Genomic DNA, 18,321 nt, shown 5'->3' on the forward strand with positions numbered 1-18,321 from the left:
CTCAAATTCATGGTTAATGAAAAACTGACTCTTTTCTTTTCTGTAAAATTTTAACTCATAATTTGTTAATTCTATAGAAAAGACCTGTCAAGTATTTAGAAGGTTCATTTATCCATGATGGTTGCACGTAAACTCTGTGTATAACTGCAACATTTTGTTGTACTATATTGATTTTCTTCATGATTGCACCAGAGGCCTCACATAAAACTCAGTGTTGCTTCTATATCTGGTCACAGCTAGGAAATGACTTCTTTCAATATTTGGTCCCCAGGCTTGAGTGATACTAAACTCAGAGCTGTTTCATAACAATGTACATCCCTTGGATTAAGTTTTTCTTCATCTTTCCAGTGTTTTAACCTAATTTGAAAACCCTTATTTCAATAGTTTTATGGCTTTATTGTGAATCATTTCAAATTTTCCCCACCCCCCCGCCTATTTTATTTTATTTTATTTTATTTATTTTATTTTATTTTATTTTATTGAGATGGAGTCTCGCTCTGTCCCCCAGGCTGGAGTGCAGTGGTGTAATCTCAGCTCACTGCAAGCTCATACCATTCTCCTACCTCAGCCTCCTGAATAGCTGGGACTACAGGCGCCCGCCACCATGCCTGGCTAAGTTTTTGTATTTTTAGTAGAGATGGGGTTTCACCGTGTTAGCCAGGATGGTCTCGATCTCCTGACTTCGTAATCTGCCTGCCTCGGCCTCCCAAAGTGCTGGGATTACAGGCGTGAGCCACCATACCCGGCCTCAAATCCCCTTTTAAGGTAGGTTGGATATAGAAGTCAGAGAAATAAACAACACTTCAGTAACTATATAAGTAATATACTTCCATGGAGATACTTAACATGGATAAATTGCTAATCTCACAGAGGTGAGTCACTCAAAGTTCAGCCTTGAGCCCTTGGACCATGTTAAACTGGCCTCTAAGAGTTCAGGGTTGGAAACTTAACTCTTATTAATATGCTTCATCAGCAAAAGCAACAAAAATTTAAATATACATGTATTAAACAATTTTTTTAGAAAGCCCATTACATTGCAAACATCCAAATCAATAGATATTTTAGATGCAAACTGGAAATGTACTCAATAGGAGATGCTTAATCAGGTAAAAGCCTGTATTTGTTCAGCACTTTACAGTTTCAATAATATGAAGTGCAAATTTTCAGCCGACAAAGGAACTGGAATCTGATCAACAATGTGGGAGTGTGTCATGCTGTCCTGTATTTTTATGTAAATAAGAAATTTGAAGTTTATAATAAAAGTTCATTGTATTGCACAAAAATAACCCACCAATTTCTGATCTGTATACTACTTTGCTTCTGATGGGGGCTTGGCATCTGGGTAAAAGAGTCATTTACATGTGACTGAAAAGTAAAGATCACTTCAGAGTACATGGATCTGTATATCTAATTTCATTTAAAAATCCAATAAAATTTATAATGCCTACATAAATACATCTTTAAAATGCATTCGTAACACATGGCAACTTCCTGGAAGACAAGCTTTTCTATGCTTACCTGACACACTCTTCCTTGTTTTTAATTTAGTCTCTTATTCCTGCCCATGTTATTCAACAAACTATTGGCTCTGAGAAGATAAGACTAAAATAATAATGTTTAATTGATGCATCTAAATATATGTATGGCCATTACATTTTAAAATATCAATGACTAATGTGTTATTTTAAAATGTTAAGTAAACTACCAGAACCAGGGGAAAATATTTGCAAGAAATGCCCCATTAAACTGTCTCTTGAACTGCTTCTTCACTGATTTATCATTCAACATTTCTTTTTCACATTTTATTATTCAGGAAAACATGCCCTATTAGAACCAAGTGTAGTTATGATCAGTTCTTTATTTTATATAAGAAACTAAATAGGTAATTATAAACATGTAGTACAGAATTTGCCTATTAAAGTTTTCCATTTGTAAAGATAATCTGGATATACAGATATACTGTCAAGGGACTCTAAAAAACAAAAAATCAGAGATGCTGTTAAATTTATAGTACTAATTACTTTTGTGTTCTAGAATGAAAGTTCATTGTAATAGATAAGATCTATTATACCAAGTGCACAAAAAATAAAAGTTCAAGATAGATGGTGCTATTACAGTAGGCCAGTTAAGAACCTTCTGGAGCACAGACTGAGAAAAGTTAAGAAAATTATTTTCTTTTAAGAATCTTGTGTATGGGTGAGGTATGAGACAATATAAGGAGTACAGATTCTGAAAAGAAAAAAGATCTGATAAACGGTTCTCATCATCATCATCTTACTCTTTCTTTTCTTTGCTCCTCTGTTGGTGATTCTTTGCTCAAATATCTGTTATCAACACTTCACCAAGCAGCAGACCTTAAAAGTGACACAACATGACCGTTCTTCTGTTGATGATTACAAGGAGCTTCAAAGCTTTGAAAATAAAGTTCACTGCTACAGCAGCAGAACCTCATGACAGACAGTGATCCTCAATTTAACTGGAGCAAAAACTCACCTCTCACAGAGAATGCATTGTCTAAAGCTTCCTTCACAACCTCACTTTATCCTATTTGCACATGAACCCATTCTGGCATTCAAAGAGCTACTTGTTGTTTACATGACATAACTTTAACAAAAACCTCTGTCTCTTTGATCATTTCCAATGTTGAAAGATAGATTACCATTTTCTACAGGTTACAGAAAGGTAAAGGCATTCTTCTACAGTAAGAAAGCATACTGCTGGTAGCAATCAATGTTTTATAATTGGGATGAAAATGCTATTAAGATTCAAAGGTAGCATTTGAAGAGGTCCCTCCTGTTTGTAGTTGGTCAAACATCAGCTATTTCAATACAAGCAATGAGATTCAACAGATGCCGCTAATTACCTCCATTCTGCCTCTACTCAATTCTTCTCACTCCCAGGTGCCTACTCCATCCTCTCAGGGGGAGAAGATAGGCAGATAGATGTGAGGAGGTGCACAGGACCTTGTGCAGCCACCAATCCTGAGAGCAATTGGTCAATACCTTTGAAGCTAGTTAAATTTTTACTAAACCGTTCTAAACTCTAGCAGATGGTCTATTGGTCCCAGTGGTGCTGTTCAACATCTATATGACTCCATATAAAGATCTAAAATCTTGGAATTGGAGGATTGCTTCTCTCAAGTATATTCTACTTAATATTTTATGATTTTACTCTATAACTAGTGTTTTCTCTCTTAATGGAGAGCTTTGCCTGGTTCTACTTTTCTCCTTTAAAAGAATGACATGAAGGGATGACAATTCATCTCTGACCAAATTAACCAAGTTGGTTAACACTCACCAAGGGCTGGAATATGTTTTCATTTTACAACCAATGAAGCAGATGGTTAACTGAAGTTGTTGCAAGTCATCCAAGGAGAAACTTACAACCCTTATCTACAGAGTAAGCCAGTTATAATTGCAGCTCAGTTGTAATATTTATCTTCTTAGAGCATTATAAAAAGTACTATTGCAAAAATCTTATCTGAATGGAACATTTCTGATTTCCAAACATGTTGTTAAACTACTCTTTCAATTTCTGACATTTTTCTGAACACTATGAAGGTCAACCTCAAATGAGTAATTATAGAGCACTCCTACAAGAATATTATTTGGTTTTCCTTTATTATGTTTAGTATCCTCCAGATCTTTATCTTCCACTCTTTCTCCCTTCCTCTGTTTTTTTTTTTTTAATTTCTGTTCCCCCCACCTTCCATCTTCTCAAATCATGAATGCCATTTTCTTAATAAAAGATTACTTTAAAGGCTGATGTTCTGCATATATACTCCTAAATTATTTTTACTTTTATTGTTGTATTCCCTAATCAGGCATTGGCATTTGGTTTTTATAACTCTAAGGAGAATTAAATTTCCTCTTTGGTATGAACTTCTATACCTACATTGCTTGGTGCTGGAATAGCATTTTCCCAACCCAGAATTAGAGCCCTGAAGGAAATAGTCACCGGGAAGAATGTGAGCAAAAGAATCAAGGAAATGCATCCTTACAATCTCCTGAGGACATTCCCAAGTTCTACCCTTTCCTCCTGGTGGTCAGATTATCTTGGCTTTTATTTTAAGATGGGAGAGGTCCCATCATTCTGACTAATGGATAGACAGTCTACGCATATTTTCCCCTTTAATAGATGTAAAATGAAAATCAGAAAGCTCTTATGCCATTCTTAAGGACAATTTTCCAGGTATCCACTTAAAACATTCACATGACACCAAATTACAAGGCATTTCTTTTTTATCTCTGGTAATCAAGCAAAGTTTGTTTGTTCTTGAATGCTTTAAATTGTATAAACAAGGAATACGAGAGAGCACAGTAACGTATGAACAGGGAATGGCGCCTATGAGACTGATGATGAACTTTCTCTTTGCTTGCTCACAGGAAGCTATCAGATTGTTGCTGCTGTGGGTTGAATTCTGTTCTCTCCTTCTACCCTCCCTGTCAAATTCATATATGGAAGTCCTAACCCCCAGTTGCTCAGGATGAAATCTCATTTGGAGACAGGGTATTTAGAAGTAATCAAATTAAAATGAGGGTTGGGTGCGATGGCTCATGCCTGTAATCCCAGCTCTTAGGGAGGCAGAGGTGGGAGAATAGCTTGAGCCTAGGCAGGTCAAATGAAGTTCTTAGGGAGGACCCTAATCTAGTATCACTGATATTCTTACAAAAAGGGGGAGTCTGGAAACAGAGAGCTACAAGGAGAAAGGCATGTGACCATGAAGATGGTCATCTACAAGCCATAGAGGGAGGCCTGGAACATATCCTGTCTTCACAGCCCTCAGAAAGGACCAACCCTACTAACGTCTTGATTCCGGACTTCTAGACTACAGAACTGTGAGACAATTCATTTTTTCTGCTGTTTAAGCCACCCAGTTTTTGGTATTTTGTTACAGCTACCCTAGAGAACTAATACAGTTACCTACTTTACTTTTTTTTCTATAAATGAAAGTCAATTTTTGACATATCTTCAACTGTACATTATTGTTGAAGAAATATATACTTATATCTGTATTAATTTCATATTTGATCTCTTAACTTCACAGAAAAATCTTTGCCATTCCTTAAATGGCAATGTTCTGAATTTCATGAGAAAAAGTCTTATATATCAGAAAAAACATGTTGAGAATCATCAAAAACAACCTTTCAGTGTAGAACTGGATAAAAGTAGACAAGTAGAAGTTACAGGTCTTTTAAAGTCATCCAGTTACTGGTGAAAATAGATCACACAGTTCCCAGTCTCCATATTTTTCTACTATAGCACAGAGCAACTCCTAGCTAGTAGCCAAGGATTTCATATCATTAAAAAAATTTTTTTTACTATTTTGTTATGTTAAAAAATGTTTAAAGTCAGGATAATATAAGTAGACAGATAACAAAAAAATAGTTTACTCCACTGAAACTGTATTCTGCAAAGTCCTAACACATATTCTTAATCAGACTGTTGATATTTTCACTGCTACATGGTAGATATATTTTTGTACCATTTTGAGATAAGCACAGCAATGACAGGTGGGTCAATACCTCAGTCTGTGGAAAGATTACAATTTTCTTTAGAATTCTGCTTATTCAAGCAGAGGAAATTTTTCAGAAGACAACTTGTGCATTCGCTAATTCTCAATGGTAGTTTTCACAAGTTGCATTGTACATGTTCAGGTAGCTATCAAAGAAAAGTATAATTTAATTCTAATTAAATTGCTATTTATCTTAAAGCTAATCATTTCTTGATAGATGTTTCTGTCTCTTTTCTTCTCCATTTCTTTATCCTGATTCTATTCTTTTAGAAGACTCATGGTAAATACATTTGGAATCTTTGAATAGCTGACATGAAGGAGAACTTTGACTCTTCTACCCTAAAGGGTATAACTAAGATGAACTGGCTAAAGTTACAATTAAATATATCTCATGTAAAAAAAGAAAAAAGGAAAATCTTTAAACAGAGCTATGATATGATATAGTTGGCTGCTGTGAAATATCTTCAGGGATAGTCACTGGTGATATTCTAAGCATTAGAACACTGTGGGAAGGGGTGGCTTTGCTATAGACAGACTTCAAGCAATGACTGAATTAGATCAAATGGACCTTAGAGTCTTTTCCATCCTAAAAATTCATGGTTCTATGAACTCAATAGTAATCTCATGGGGATAATTATTCCCCTCAACTATCACAAGGCTCATTCCTTGACACTCTTGACACCCTTTGCATTTAGTATGCTCTGGAATTTATTTAATTAACATACATTTAGAAGACATAGAGATGAAACACAGAGATCAGTCAAAGCTCGTACGTGTCGAGTTAGATACAGTGTTTAGGTCAGAATCTTTTGTCGCTACTCATTTATTGGTATGAAATGATGTATTTTTTACTATTTGGGAAAGAGTAAGAAATTGTCCTGCAATCATAAAATAAATTTTTTAACAGTCATATTAGTCCTTGGGATTCTTTTCTAATGGGCTAAAAATACATAGTACACCATGAAATAATCAAATACTAACCTCTTTCATTTTTTCCAGTTCATTCTGTAAAGCTTGCTTTGCAATTTCAACTTCTATGAGCTGTTGCCTCAGTTTCTCATTTTCATCTTCTGTTGTTGTTCTCTTTTCTTCTACATTTTCTAATTCATGATGAAGTCTCACAGATACATCCTTTGCAACCTGAATTAAGGTGTATGTAACAATAAAATATAATTAATGACTATATAATAAGGGCTAAAATTTTATTCCTATTGAAAGCATTAAAACCCAATATTTATATAGTGCTTATCATGTGCCAGGCATTATTCTACAAACTACACATATAAGCCATTCGCATATGTCAATCATTTAACCCTATAAAAATCCGATGAGATAGGTACTATTATTACTCCTATTTTGTAGATGAGGAAACTGAGTCTCAGAGAGGTCAAGGTCACACAGCTAACGAGTAGACACTGCGGGGCTAAGAAGCCTAGGAATCTGGCTCTAAATTTTGTTCCCTTAACTTCTGCACTACCCTGTGGTAACAAATGTTGTATTGGATTTTATCACATGTAGAGAAATTTCACAAATCTCCTTTACTTCAACAAAAGTATAAGGTAGATGTTTCTATTATAATCTATGTTAAAGAATGAAAAATTGAAGCTTTTGCAAGTAGTGGGTTGGGCTTGAATTTCAATCTTACAACTAGAATTCCAGTTGCTTAATGTTAGGAAACATTTTAGTCCTTGCGATTATTACTTTTTGAATGACTGTGCATTTTTGCCTCATGTTTTGAGATTATCCTGGAAATTCTAGGGTTTGGAAGAAAAGTGGAGCAGCCTGGTATAGAGGCTTAGGACACAGGTTGTGATTTTGGACTGAGTGGAGAGTGAGCCTGGAACCTATTAGCTGTTTTCCAGGCCTGGCCACTTAACATCTGTAAAAGGTGTAGCTTCTGCAGCTGGAAAATGGTGACTTAATAATCCCTATATTGTAGGATTTTTTTCCCTTGAGAATTACATGAAATAATAATGTATGTAACAGTATTTGCCGCAGTGCTTGGTACATACTAAACACTCAACAAATGTTAAGAAAAAAGTGGCCGGGCGCAGTGGCTCAAGCCTGTAATCCCAGCACTTTGGTAGGCCGAGACGGGCGGATCACAAGGTCAGGAGATCGAGACCATCCTGGCTAACATGGTGAAACCCCGTCTCTACTAAAAAATGCAAAAAACTAGCCGGGCGAGGTGGCGGCCGCCTGTAGTCCCAGCTACTCGGGAGGCTGAGGCAGGAGAATGGAGTAAAAAACCTGGGAGGCGGAGCTGAGATCCGGCCACTGCAGTCCAGCCTGGGCGACAGAGCGAGACTCCGTCTCAAAGAAAAAAAAAAAGAAAAAAGTAATACGTCTTTCATAAAATGTTTACACATAGCTTTCTTTAAAACAAAGAAAAATTACACGTGATCTTTAAATCTTGATGAAGTTAATGCAATTAACAGTATACTTATTTGGTGCAAGGAGATTAAGTTTGCATTGTCAATGAATCTGCCTACAGCCAGACTGAACTGGAGACCACACCTGTCCAGAAAATGCACTTGAAGGTTGAGATTTTTCCGCTGGAAGAAATTCTGAAGGAGCGACTTCACTTTAAAAAATGAAATTCTTTCATTTACCTCACACCAAACAGGCTGCAAGTTGGTTAGTTGGGGGTTTTTTTGTTTGTTTTTGTTGTTGTTTTTATTTTCTCAGGGAGTCACCTAAGTGGCAAGTGCAGAAAAGAAGTAGTCCTGGAAGAAGGAGGTGTAGTGTCCACTTGCTGAAATAAATCTTAACTCTAGAATCTCCCTAGTGCGGTACCTATTTTGGGTTTCAACTCCCCCAGAGGAGTCCTTTTAGTGGCTCCTGACTGCCGGATTCCACCGGCATTCTCTCAGTAGACAGACTAGGGCAGATCAAAGGCTAGAGCCTGCGCTCTGCCACGCCCTTGCCTCTGCCCAGAAGGGAGCCTTCTTCTCATCACCTCTTGGAGAGCCACCGTTGCTCCCAGGAGAGCACACTTAGCTCGTTTGCTGCCAGGCCCTCCACACACTCTGCACTCTTTAGGGCCACCTGTCAGTTCTCTCCCTTCTGAGACCCTAGTATTTCGTGGTTAGCGCTACGAAACTGTGTCCCTAAGACTCCTTGCCAGTCGCCAATGAAGACTTCTCAGCCTAAAGAGCCCTTGGCCAAAGTCCCCACCCGCCGTCCCTGCCGCGCGCCACTGAGCCCCCGCGCCGCAGACCTTGAGGTCCTGCTCCAGGCTGCGCAACAGCTCCCCGTCGATTTCCCCGGTCTGGGCGTAGCGGAGCCTTTTGCGCTCGGCTTTGCGGAGGCGGTACTGCAGGATCCGGCAGTTTTTGTTGGCTCTCTCCAACTCGTGGCGCATTTCCTGCAGTTGACAGGCATCCTCCTCGAAGAAAGTGTCCCTCATCTCATCCATCTCGGTTCTCAGCTCATCGATCTCATTCTGAGGCGGTGACAGGCCGCGTGTCAAAATCAAACTCGCTTCCAGCCCTTTCGACACACACCATGCACACCCCATTCCAATTCCAAATTCTCAGCTTTAATTGCCCTCTCTCCACGAGACAGGAGTGACAAGGAGCTAAGTGTAGAAGAGGAAACTGGGGGAAAAGGCCCACTTTAGGCCCTCTCTCATTCTCTTACTCTATCTCTCTCCAGGAAAAAGTGTGACAAACCATTATAATTAAAGAAACGGAGGCCCAGATTAGAATTTAAATGAAAACCTCGCGTTACTGAGAGCAGATTCAGTTTCAAATTTGGACAAGGCCTAGGAAACCCCCTCCCTCCTTTCTTATTCTCCTCCCTCTTCAAGCCTCTCTAACAGGTTAGCAGCCTCTCACCCCCGCCGGGACACGCCCTAATCCTCCCAGGCCCACTCTTCCCATCCCCCAGCCGGGTACCCCCACCCTCCTCACCTTCAGAGTCTCGTTTTCCTCTCGCAGCTTCTCCATCTCCTCCTGCATTTCTTCCTGCTCTTGGAGCTGCTGCGGGTGCGGCTGCGACGAAGGGGGCGCTGCCGCTTGCATGCCCCCGCCGCTCGCACTGCCCTCTGCGCTCTGCTGGGGGCCCTCCGCCGCCGCCGCCATTGGGGAGGCGGAGGGGACTGCCAGGGTCTCACAAATGGAAGGGGCACCAGAGACCGGGGAGCTGCGGCTACTGCTGCCGCCGCCGTTCTTAGCGTGCATCTGAGCCGCGGCCGCCGCCGCTGCTGCCCGCTCCTTCTTGAGATGGAACTGGATGAGCTCAGACTGCAGACATCCTTCCTTCCAGTAGCTCCCTCCACTACTGCTGCCGCCCCCCGCAACGCCGCTTCCGGAGTTTCTGCTGGCGGGTCCTGGGGTTTTGCCCGCAGAAGAGGAGGATGGCGAAGGGGAGGACCCCTCCCCACCGCTGCCGCCCCTCTGCTGAGCGCGTACGCCTTTCCCTCGCCAGCCCCTGGGCGGCGGCGGCTGGGGAGCGCCCCCCTCCCTTTCCCCGGAGCCGCCGCCGGCTCCTCCTCCTTCCCCGCCCCCTCCTCCCCCTTCTCCTAGCGGAAGGGGTTCCCCGAGTTTCGAGGGCACGAACTCTAGCTCCCGAGGCGGCTCCTCGGGCGGTCCGGGCCTCTTGCCGCCCAAAGCGGCCAGGGTCGCGGCTGGGGCCGCTTCAGCACCAGCCACGGGCTGGACAGCTCCCGGAGCGGCCCCTTTGGGCGCCAGGGGCGTCGCCTTGTCGGCCCCGCCTCCGCCTCCTCGGGCGCCGGCGGGCGGTCCCGTGCGGCTCCCGGTCTTGTTACCCTGCTGTTGCTGCTGCTGCAGCTGCTGCTGCCGAACAGAATTGAGTTTAGTGCCGGCCCCCACTGGGGACCTGGTGGCCGCGATTGTCTGTCGCAGCGAATTGTCCCTGGGTCTAGCGGGTGACTGAGCTCGCTGCTGCTTTCTGCTGCTGCCCTCCGGGTGCAGACGAGCCTCAGTGGCTGCAGCGGCGGGAGGAGCTGCTGCTGTGGCAGGGGCAGCGCCCCCAGTCGGTGGCTGACTCATGGCTGAGAAGAACCTACCAGATGCGATTTGGAATAGCCCATTACTAGATCATCCTCTTCCCTCTTCACTGCCGCCAACCTTCCTTCCTAAGCTGGGACAGAAACAAAAGGAGAGAAGAACACAACATGTCTGCGTTGTTGCACAGCAAAGGGTGATATTGCTGTACAAGAGAAGCCCTCAGAAAATGATGAGATTTGGATGGCGGTTAGTAGAAGCTTTGACTTTAGGAATAGGACACAGGGCTGTCTTTAGGAATAGGATGCAGGTATGTCAATTCTCATTTTGCCCAGGGTGGCGCTGTCTCCATCTCACTCCACCTTAGCAAAATGAGGGATCTGAAAGCAGCTGAACCTTACATTCTCATGGTAGCAGGCTTTGGAAAGGGTGAGGTACAGAGTCAGACAGGAATTGGTGGGAAGGGAGATATAAAAGAAAAGAGATAAAGTCGAAAAGGGGCTTCAGAAAGAAAAGATGTCCATATATTAGAGTTGTCAAATCTCTGCTTTTACAACGTTGGCTTTCCTCACCATCAAATCCATATGTAAAGCCTAGTTTAGTGGAGAAAGTTTTCATTTAATTAGTATTCTCAAGTTCAATTAGAGGAAAAGAATTATGATGTAGGGCTCCTAAAGAAAATTTTCTACGGATAAAAGACACTTTCCCCAGGCAGCTCCAACGTTGTTTTTGGGGAAATGCACCCAATTTCCTTTGTAATAGAACTAAAAGAAAATATAAATAATGAATGCCTTTAAATCAATCTCAGTTTCAAGAAAACAACAGCATTAAGAATTGTCTATATGGGTTAGTTATTAGCAACCCCAAAGCATATCTTTTCCCTTTGGGGAAATAATTTTTAAAATACATTTGGAAAAGTTGATGGTCAGTTCTGCAGTTTCCTAAGTTTCTGGTGATGAATTTTCCTATGCTCATCCAATTTTGTAGTCCTTATGAATCATTTTAGTTTTAAGTGTAATTGCTAGATAGAAAATATTTTCGTTCTTAGCCATCTTCTTACATTGCATATCATAGGCAAAGTTGTACTTTTTAAAGTGCCCATTCCCTCCTATGTAGCCATATTCTGAGACAGAACCAGAAGGCTGGTGCATCTTCCCTCATGGTGGTAAGATCAATTTCCAGGATATATATTTCCAAGATAAATCCATCACTAGCTTCTTTAATCTGAAAAACAGCAAGCTACTGCCTCATGGGTTCTTCTCCCTAGGGATCCAGGCAGCTAGTCAATTAGTTGCCTTTTCCTTAAAATTATTTCTTTCTAAAGCAGTGAAAGGGGCATGACTAGGCATAAATTTCTGCTTTAAAAATATTTGTCCTATACAGAGAGGAGGTTACCCTACTGCCAGTTATTTTACTTGCATAATTCTTGTTAACATCTATTTTGAGCATCACAACTTAGCATGCAGTAATTCCTCATTTTATAAAGAAATATTACCAGAGGATTCCTAATCCACCTCCCTTTCTGTTTCTGGCATCTCCTTCCAACTCACTTTGAAATATAAAGGTGAACAAAGAAGACATCAGGGGAGAAATTTGCCCATCAACTTATTTTCTACATCTTCTCTCCCAGCCACAGTAATACTAGAACGTCTGGCCTAGTTTATCATCTTGGCTGACACTAACATGGGCTATCTAACTGATTTATATTGCCAATGCAAACTTATTTTTGTTTTTAATCAGGCAGAATAATTCCAGAACTGAGAAGCCAATTTTTAAACTCAGCCCCCAGACAGCATTAACCCAGGTGAAAGCTTGTGTTCCAGTAACTGGGCTCCACAATCAAAGGTATCCGACTGGTGTCACGTGGTTCCCACAAAGTGACAAGACGCTGCATCTCTTCAAGGCTTTCCCGGTGAAAATTGCCACCCAACCAACCCTGGCACGACTTAGACCAGCACTTTTAATCTCAAGTTTTATCCGCCCGCTGACCCACCCCATCATTCATCCCCAACCCTTTAGAAATCCAGAACTTGCTCACTTCTCAGCAGAGGCGAGGTTTCCAAGTAGTTGAGCAAATCAACAGCACTTTCCTTCTGATATTCCGGGGATCTCAGGGTTTATTATTGTGCTTTTCTGCGCTGAGGGAAGTTCAACTTCATTTTATTGTATGCGACTTTCCGGGTGAGCATGACTTTGGGCTCGCTCCCTCGCCGCAGTTTCACACCCACTCGATTTCTCCAAACAATGGCGGTAACGTCGAGATTCAGCTGCCCCCAGAGCTGGTGTCTTCCCGGAGATCCGTGGCTGGGCTGGAGCTGCAGCTCTCAGCAGGCTAACACGCGAGGTACCAAGCTGGGCCAGACGCTTCCCAGGAAGTGCAGAGATATTCATGAGCTGACCTCACCGAACTGGGCAGGGGAGAAGGCGGGATTGCAAGGGACGATAGGGTAGAAGTAACCAAAGAGAGGTTACTTTCAAGAGGAAAGAGAAGGCGGCGGGGAGGGGGACGGGGTCCGGGGGTGGGGAGTGGCGTGATAAAGAGACAAAAAGGCCAGAGCCACGCCCGAGATGGAAAATTGGCAGCAGTGCTCCAAGTCCTTGCTCTATTCTCTTATCCCGTACTTGGCAGAGGATTCCAAAACCGCTCGAACACGGATGCAATGGTTTTCTGCAAAGCTTTGTCCTGGATTCCGTCAATCTCCATCAATTATTTACTTGAGCTCCTTTTCCAAGGAGGCGGACTCGAACAGCTTTCCGGGCGTGACTGACGTCTCCTGATGCAGCTGCGAGACGCTGGCGGGCGGCTGCTGGGAGTTCTCTTTGTTCACTCACTTTAATTCTCAGTCGAGCTCTCCACGCGGTGCTCCCTCCCCACCCCCAGCCCGGGCGGAGTCAGCAGATGTCGTTTCCACGAATAGATAATGGTTGCCATGATGGGACCCACCGTCCCACAGACAAAGGGTTCTTGCGAAGCCACGACTAATTTAGTGCAAACCGAAATAAATATCGGCCCACAGAGATCCTTTACAGACGGGTTTGCCCTCTGTACATTTTCCTGTTTCCTATTGAGTGCCGGTTTCTACAGTGAAAATAAGAAGTAACTGCTGGAATCCATAATCTTTATAGTAGTGTATGCGAACAATAACAGAAAGCAGAAAGAATATATTATATCAGCGTAAAAGGGAATTCATTTAAAAAGGAGTTCAGAACGTACTTGTCTTTACAATTTACACTAACCCATACTGTTTCACAGTAATAATATTTTTAAAAGTTAAGTGGAAATTTCTCTTTTTCTTTTCAAGTTCTTTTTTGAGTGGGGGTGCGGGGGTCATGGGAGCCTCCCTTCTACCTCTAAGAATTCCTTTGTGAGCTTGAGTATGAGAATAAAAGTAAGTACTGCTTTTGAAGGAGCATTTTACAATTTAATTTGTGTTACATTTATATGGTGATTTTGTAAGTAAAATGAAGAAGATATCTTGAAACAATAATAATTTTTGTGCTAACATGAATTTTAGCTTAAGAGGTTCAATTTTCCAAGTGTTGATCTTGCATTAAAAGTGAAATAAAAACAATTTAGGAGTAGTTTGCATAAAAGCAATTATTACAGCAAAATAAAAACATGCTCAAGCTCTGGTGGTTGTTATCTTTACAGACATATAAAACAATTATGATATCACGACAAAATCATTCATGTTCCAAAATAGGTATTAAAAGCCAATTTTGAGCCTGCCACTGTCCAAGGTGCTGGGATGCAAAGCTGAATCAAGAAATTCCCTGTGCTGGGGACACTCAAGCATACTGGTGAAGACTGAGATAATTTCCTTATTTTCATTCAAATACCTTTGGGAAAAGGAAAAGTGACGTCTGTGATATTTATAATAAAAAACTCACACCTCGACTAGCATACCAAAAATAAAGGGAAAAAAAAGCAAGCGAAAATGTAATCACAAGTTGGTTTGAATTTATATTAGGAAATTTCTTATTATGTACCAAAATTTGAGCTGTAATACCCTTAAGAAATATCAAGATGCACATGTCTCATCCAATCAAAATGGATAAAGTAGATACAAATATTTTTCAGCTCAATCTTTACCAATAAAATATTGATATTGTAAACATAGTCTAAAGACACAAAACATACATAGTCCTGCTTCTCTAAGAACTTTTACTCTGCTCAGGCATCTATGTTTTGATTTTTTTTCCTAAAGCGATATCATTTATTTCAGTGCAAATAGTAACTTTAAAAAGTAAAAGAAAAACTAAAAATGGATTATTATGTATCCTTAAATCAATGTGTCTAAATATTTCGTTTTATAATTTAGTGTTATGCAATTTTAAGGCTTGAAACTGTAATAATACAGAATAAGTATAAGCAATATTTAACATGCTTGTTTACCCATAAGTATGCCATAAGAAAAATAACTTTTGAATTGGAGATTTTTCTGATTTATTCCTTTATTTGTTGGTTAAAATTATATTGCTGCAAATAAGCAAAACCTAAAGATGATTATTCAAGGGCTTTTCCAAGATTTAGAAAGATTACAGCAGTATTTTTACTGTGTTTCAGAAGCAGACCGGCCAATCAGCCTTCTAATGTTCGCTTATGATAAGGAGTTATCCACTTCATAGCACAGCAAAATGTGGATCTTCAATCAAGGGAAGAAGGCTAAAGTCTCAACTTGGAAACCCTTAAGAAATATGTAGTTTAAAATCTCCAACCTTCCATTCTCGTGACTTTACATCACACTATCTTAATTTATATAGCTGTATATTTTGCAAGGTCCTTTCATTTTGTGTGCTCAAAACAAAGTGTGTGAAGTAGACACTATCTTCTCCACTAAACACAGAATAACTGAGTTTCAAAGATGTTGTGACCTCCTCTAGTTAAATTTCATAATCACAGCTTAAACTTGATTCCACTTCTCCATCAGTTGTGCTTATTATATTGGTCTCAAGTGCCTCACCTCTTCTTCATAGCATGTTGTAAAACTCCGCATCTCAAAGCCAGATTTCGCACCTGTATCCTAGTTCAATCTTTTCACCAATGCATAGAATATCTACATTTGAAGATAACACTATCACCTCACTCATATATATTTTTTCTTTTTTCCACCTCTTAACTATTTCTATTTATCTTTTAGTAAAGTAAAACAATATATTCTATATCTATTTTTCTTTTAGTGAAACTATCATTTGATATACTTTCCCACTAAACACGGGCTTATTCATTGCTTTATCTTTTCCCTTCACTTCTATAATCATATTTTCTTTCAAAATATCTTATATTCATTATTTCTTCTTTATCTCCTTTGCAATCAACTATCAAAATGCAGACCCTCATAATTCTAGTTTAGACTTACAAATGCTTCCTATGTTAATAATAGATTTTTTCTGTCAGATCTGCACTGCTTAATGCTGCCTGTTTACACCTTTATTAAACAACACTTTCCTCATGTCATTCTGTTCAGTCATGTCTACATTGTTACATCATATCCAAACTCTTCTTCCTAGACTGCAAGGAACTGTACTGTCCACATTCTATAAGATGTACTGTCTAATACCTCACTCCCTATCCTAGTCAGACTTACTGTCTCTTTTTCCCATTAACATCCAGGCTTATTCTGCTTCTGCACCTTTCCTCTTTCCAGTCCCCATACTTGGTATTTCCCTCTTCCTCTCTAGCCACAAATCTGCTCCTATTTTCAGATTTAGCTTAAGTTTCAAATCTTTCTGTCTCTTAGGCAAGTTATTTAAACTTTCTGAGCCCCAGTTTTATTCACTTACTACTTCATTTGTTTATCATACATGTATGATATATTGTTGACTTTTCGTCATTAATAATACCTAGTTTACGTGATTATTATTATGAAGTGGTGACGTTAATTTTTATCACAGTGCATGGAACATAGTAATCATAACTAATGGTAAGTGATGATTACTATGTGCCTGGCATTGTAGGCTATCAGTATGAAATAACTATTATTGTAGTTATTAATTGTTATCATTAATTTAACCAAATTTTACCATTCCTGAATTTCTACAAAACTATGTCACACTATTTAAAAATACTTGGTTAGTCTTGGCTTATGTTACAATTTTTCATCCAGAGAGTAAATATTTTAAGACAATATTTCTGTTTTTCTCATTATCTCCAGCAGAGAATTGGACACATAGAAGCTAGTCAATACAAATTGATTAGTAGAGTCATAACTGGGAAAAGCTGATGTGTTTGGGTTCATCTTATTTTTAGAGAGTAACTTAGCTTGGAGATGTGCCATTGTCCTGACCTTTATTGATATATGTATGCAGTCACACACTGTATTTGTTTTCTGGATGACACTTTAGGTAATCATCAATGAATCATAGAGTCCTTGAGCTATAAACATCATGATTCATCTTTTTATCACTAGGCAGGGTGCCCAAACCATATTATACATTGGGATTAGCCTAATTTCAACTGTCTCAGTAAAGGCTATTCTACAATCTCTCTGAGTACATGTACACATGTTATAACTTAACTTTATGAGCAATAACTTATGGTTTAATTCATGTATTGGATTAAGGATGTTTTGTAAATGACAGAAATTGCTATTTTATCATGGCTGCCTTAGTTACTCATGCCTTTACTGTTGTATAAATTTGCAGTTAGGTTTTGAATAGACTTCTGTTCAAGACTGTTGAGTATTATTGAATAACTTCTGTTGCATGACATCTGTAAGTACTCTTGGTAATTCAACCCAATGTCTAGCCACTCACTATAGCCAACATATTGTTGGATTCCTGATTTCAATCTAAACTCATTCTCACTCTAGTCTTTATCTTAGTGAAAACTTTTAAAAACTCTGGTACTTACTATATAAATGTAATATACATATTTAGAATCACCATTAAACTTCCCCCTAATGTCTCTAATAACTGATAATCATTAAATTGTCTATATCTGCATTTTAATAATCTTTTATCTTACCTATTGTGGATCCTCTTGCTAGTTTCAGAATTCATCACTAATTATTATGCCTTAAAATGAGCACAGTAGATCAAGTTTCATTATGCCAGACCAACAAGGATGGCATCCTAAGTTACAAACTTTACATTTCTAATTCCTCTCTTCCCACGTGCTGTCTGAAAAAAAGTCAAATAGTCCTCTGCATAGACATAATCTAAGGAAGATCTTAGTAACTGTAAATGGATCTGACAGATATTTGTATTATATACTGAATATCTGTTAAGCAAACTTCAAATGTAAGGTCTTGATATTCGGTTAATCGGGTTATGAAAATGTAAGCAAACTGCCACTTATATGTTATACTTTAATAATCTTGCTTTTCTTGTTATTGTTCTTAAATATCAGTAGGATTTAAATTCAATTTGTAGTCACTAAAGTTTTGGATATCATAACATGCTATGCAAAATAAGAGTACTTTTTTCTGACAGGATGCTAGATTGCTTTGACTTGATTCATTCTTCACCCAGTGATATTTACTATACATAAGTAATTTTTAGGGTCCTTCAAGGAAATACATAGCGCATTCAATGTAAAATAATTTGAAAAAGGTTTATTTTACAAAGGGACTACTTCCAAGATGTGGATCAGATATTGGAGAAACCACAATGGAGAGTTCAGTAAACTGGAGTTAAGTACTAGGATGGTGCTATCACCACACTTACACAGAAGAAGAAGACACTATTGACAATGGGATTAAAAAGATGAGAGAACAGAGTGGTCACTGTACCCAGAAAAATATGTGTAGAGCATGCTACTTTGAGAAGGGTGATTTCCTATTCGATGACATAGCTAGTCCAAGATTATCTTGCTGTGAGGGATTCAGTGTTACA

General features: G+C 39.6%; 1 protein-coding gene across 1 annotated transcript in view; it reads right to left on the bottom strand.

Annotated features, from left to right (window-relative positions):
* The window catches only part of SOGA3 (SOGA family member 3), a 48,263-nt gene extending 35,313 nt beyond the window's left edge, over positions 1 to 12,950 (bottom strand). Inside the window, exons 1-4 of the mRNA XM_023230732.1 lie at positions 12,524 to 12,950; positions 9,430 to 10,621; positions 8,736 to 8,960; positions 6,497 to 6,655 (exon numbers count right to left, since the gene is read on the bottom strand). Of these exons, the coding sequence (XP_023086500.1) occupies positions 6,497 to 6,655; positions 8,736 to 8,960; positions 9,430 to 10,530 (1,485 nt within the window). The 5' untranslated portion in view covers positions 10,531 to 10,621; positions 12,524 to 12,950. The remainder of the gene's footprint in view (positions 1 to 6,496; positions 6,656 to 8,735; positions 8,961 to 9,429; positions 10,622 to 12,523) is intronic.
* Between the last annotated feature and the right edge of the window lie 5,371 nt (positions 12,951 to 18,321).

The sequence above is a fragment of the Piliocolobus tephrosceles genome, chromosome 5 (assembly GCF_002776525.5).
Source record: "Piliocolobus tephrosceles isolate RC106 chromosome 5, ASM277652v3, whole genome shotgun sequence".
In the NCBI taxonomy this organism is placed as follows: domain Eukaryota; kingdom Metazoa; phylum Chordata; class Mammalia; order Primates; family Cercopithecidae; genus Piliocolobus; species Piliocolobus tephrosceles.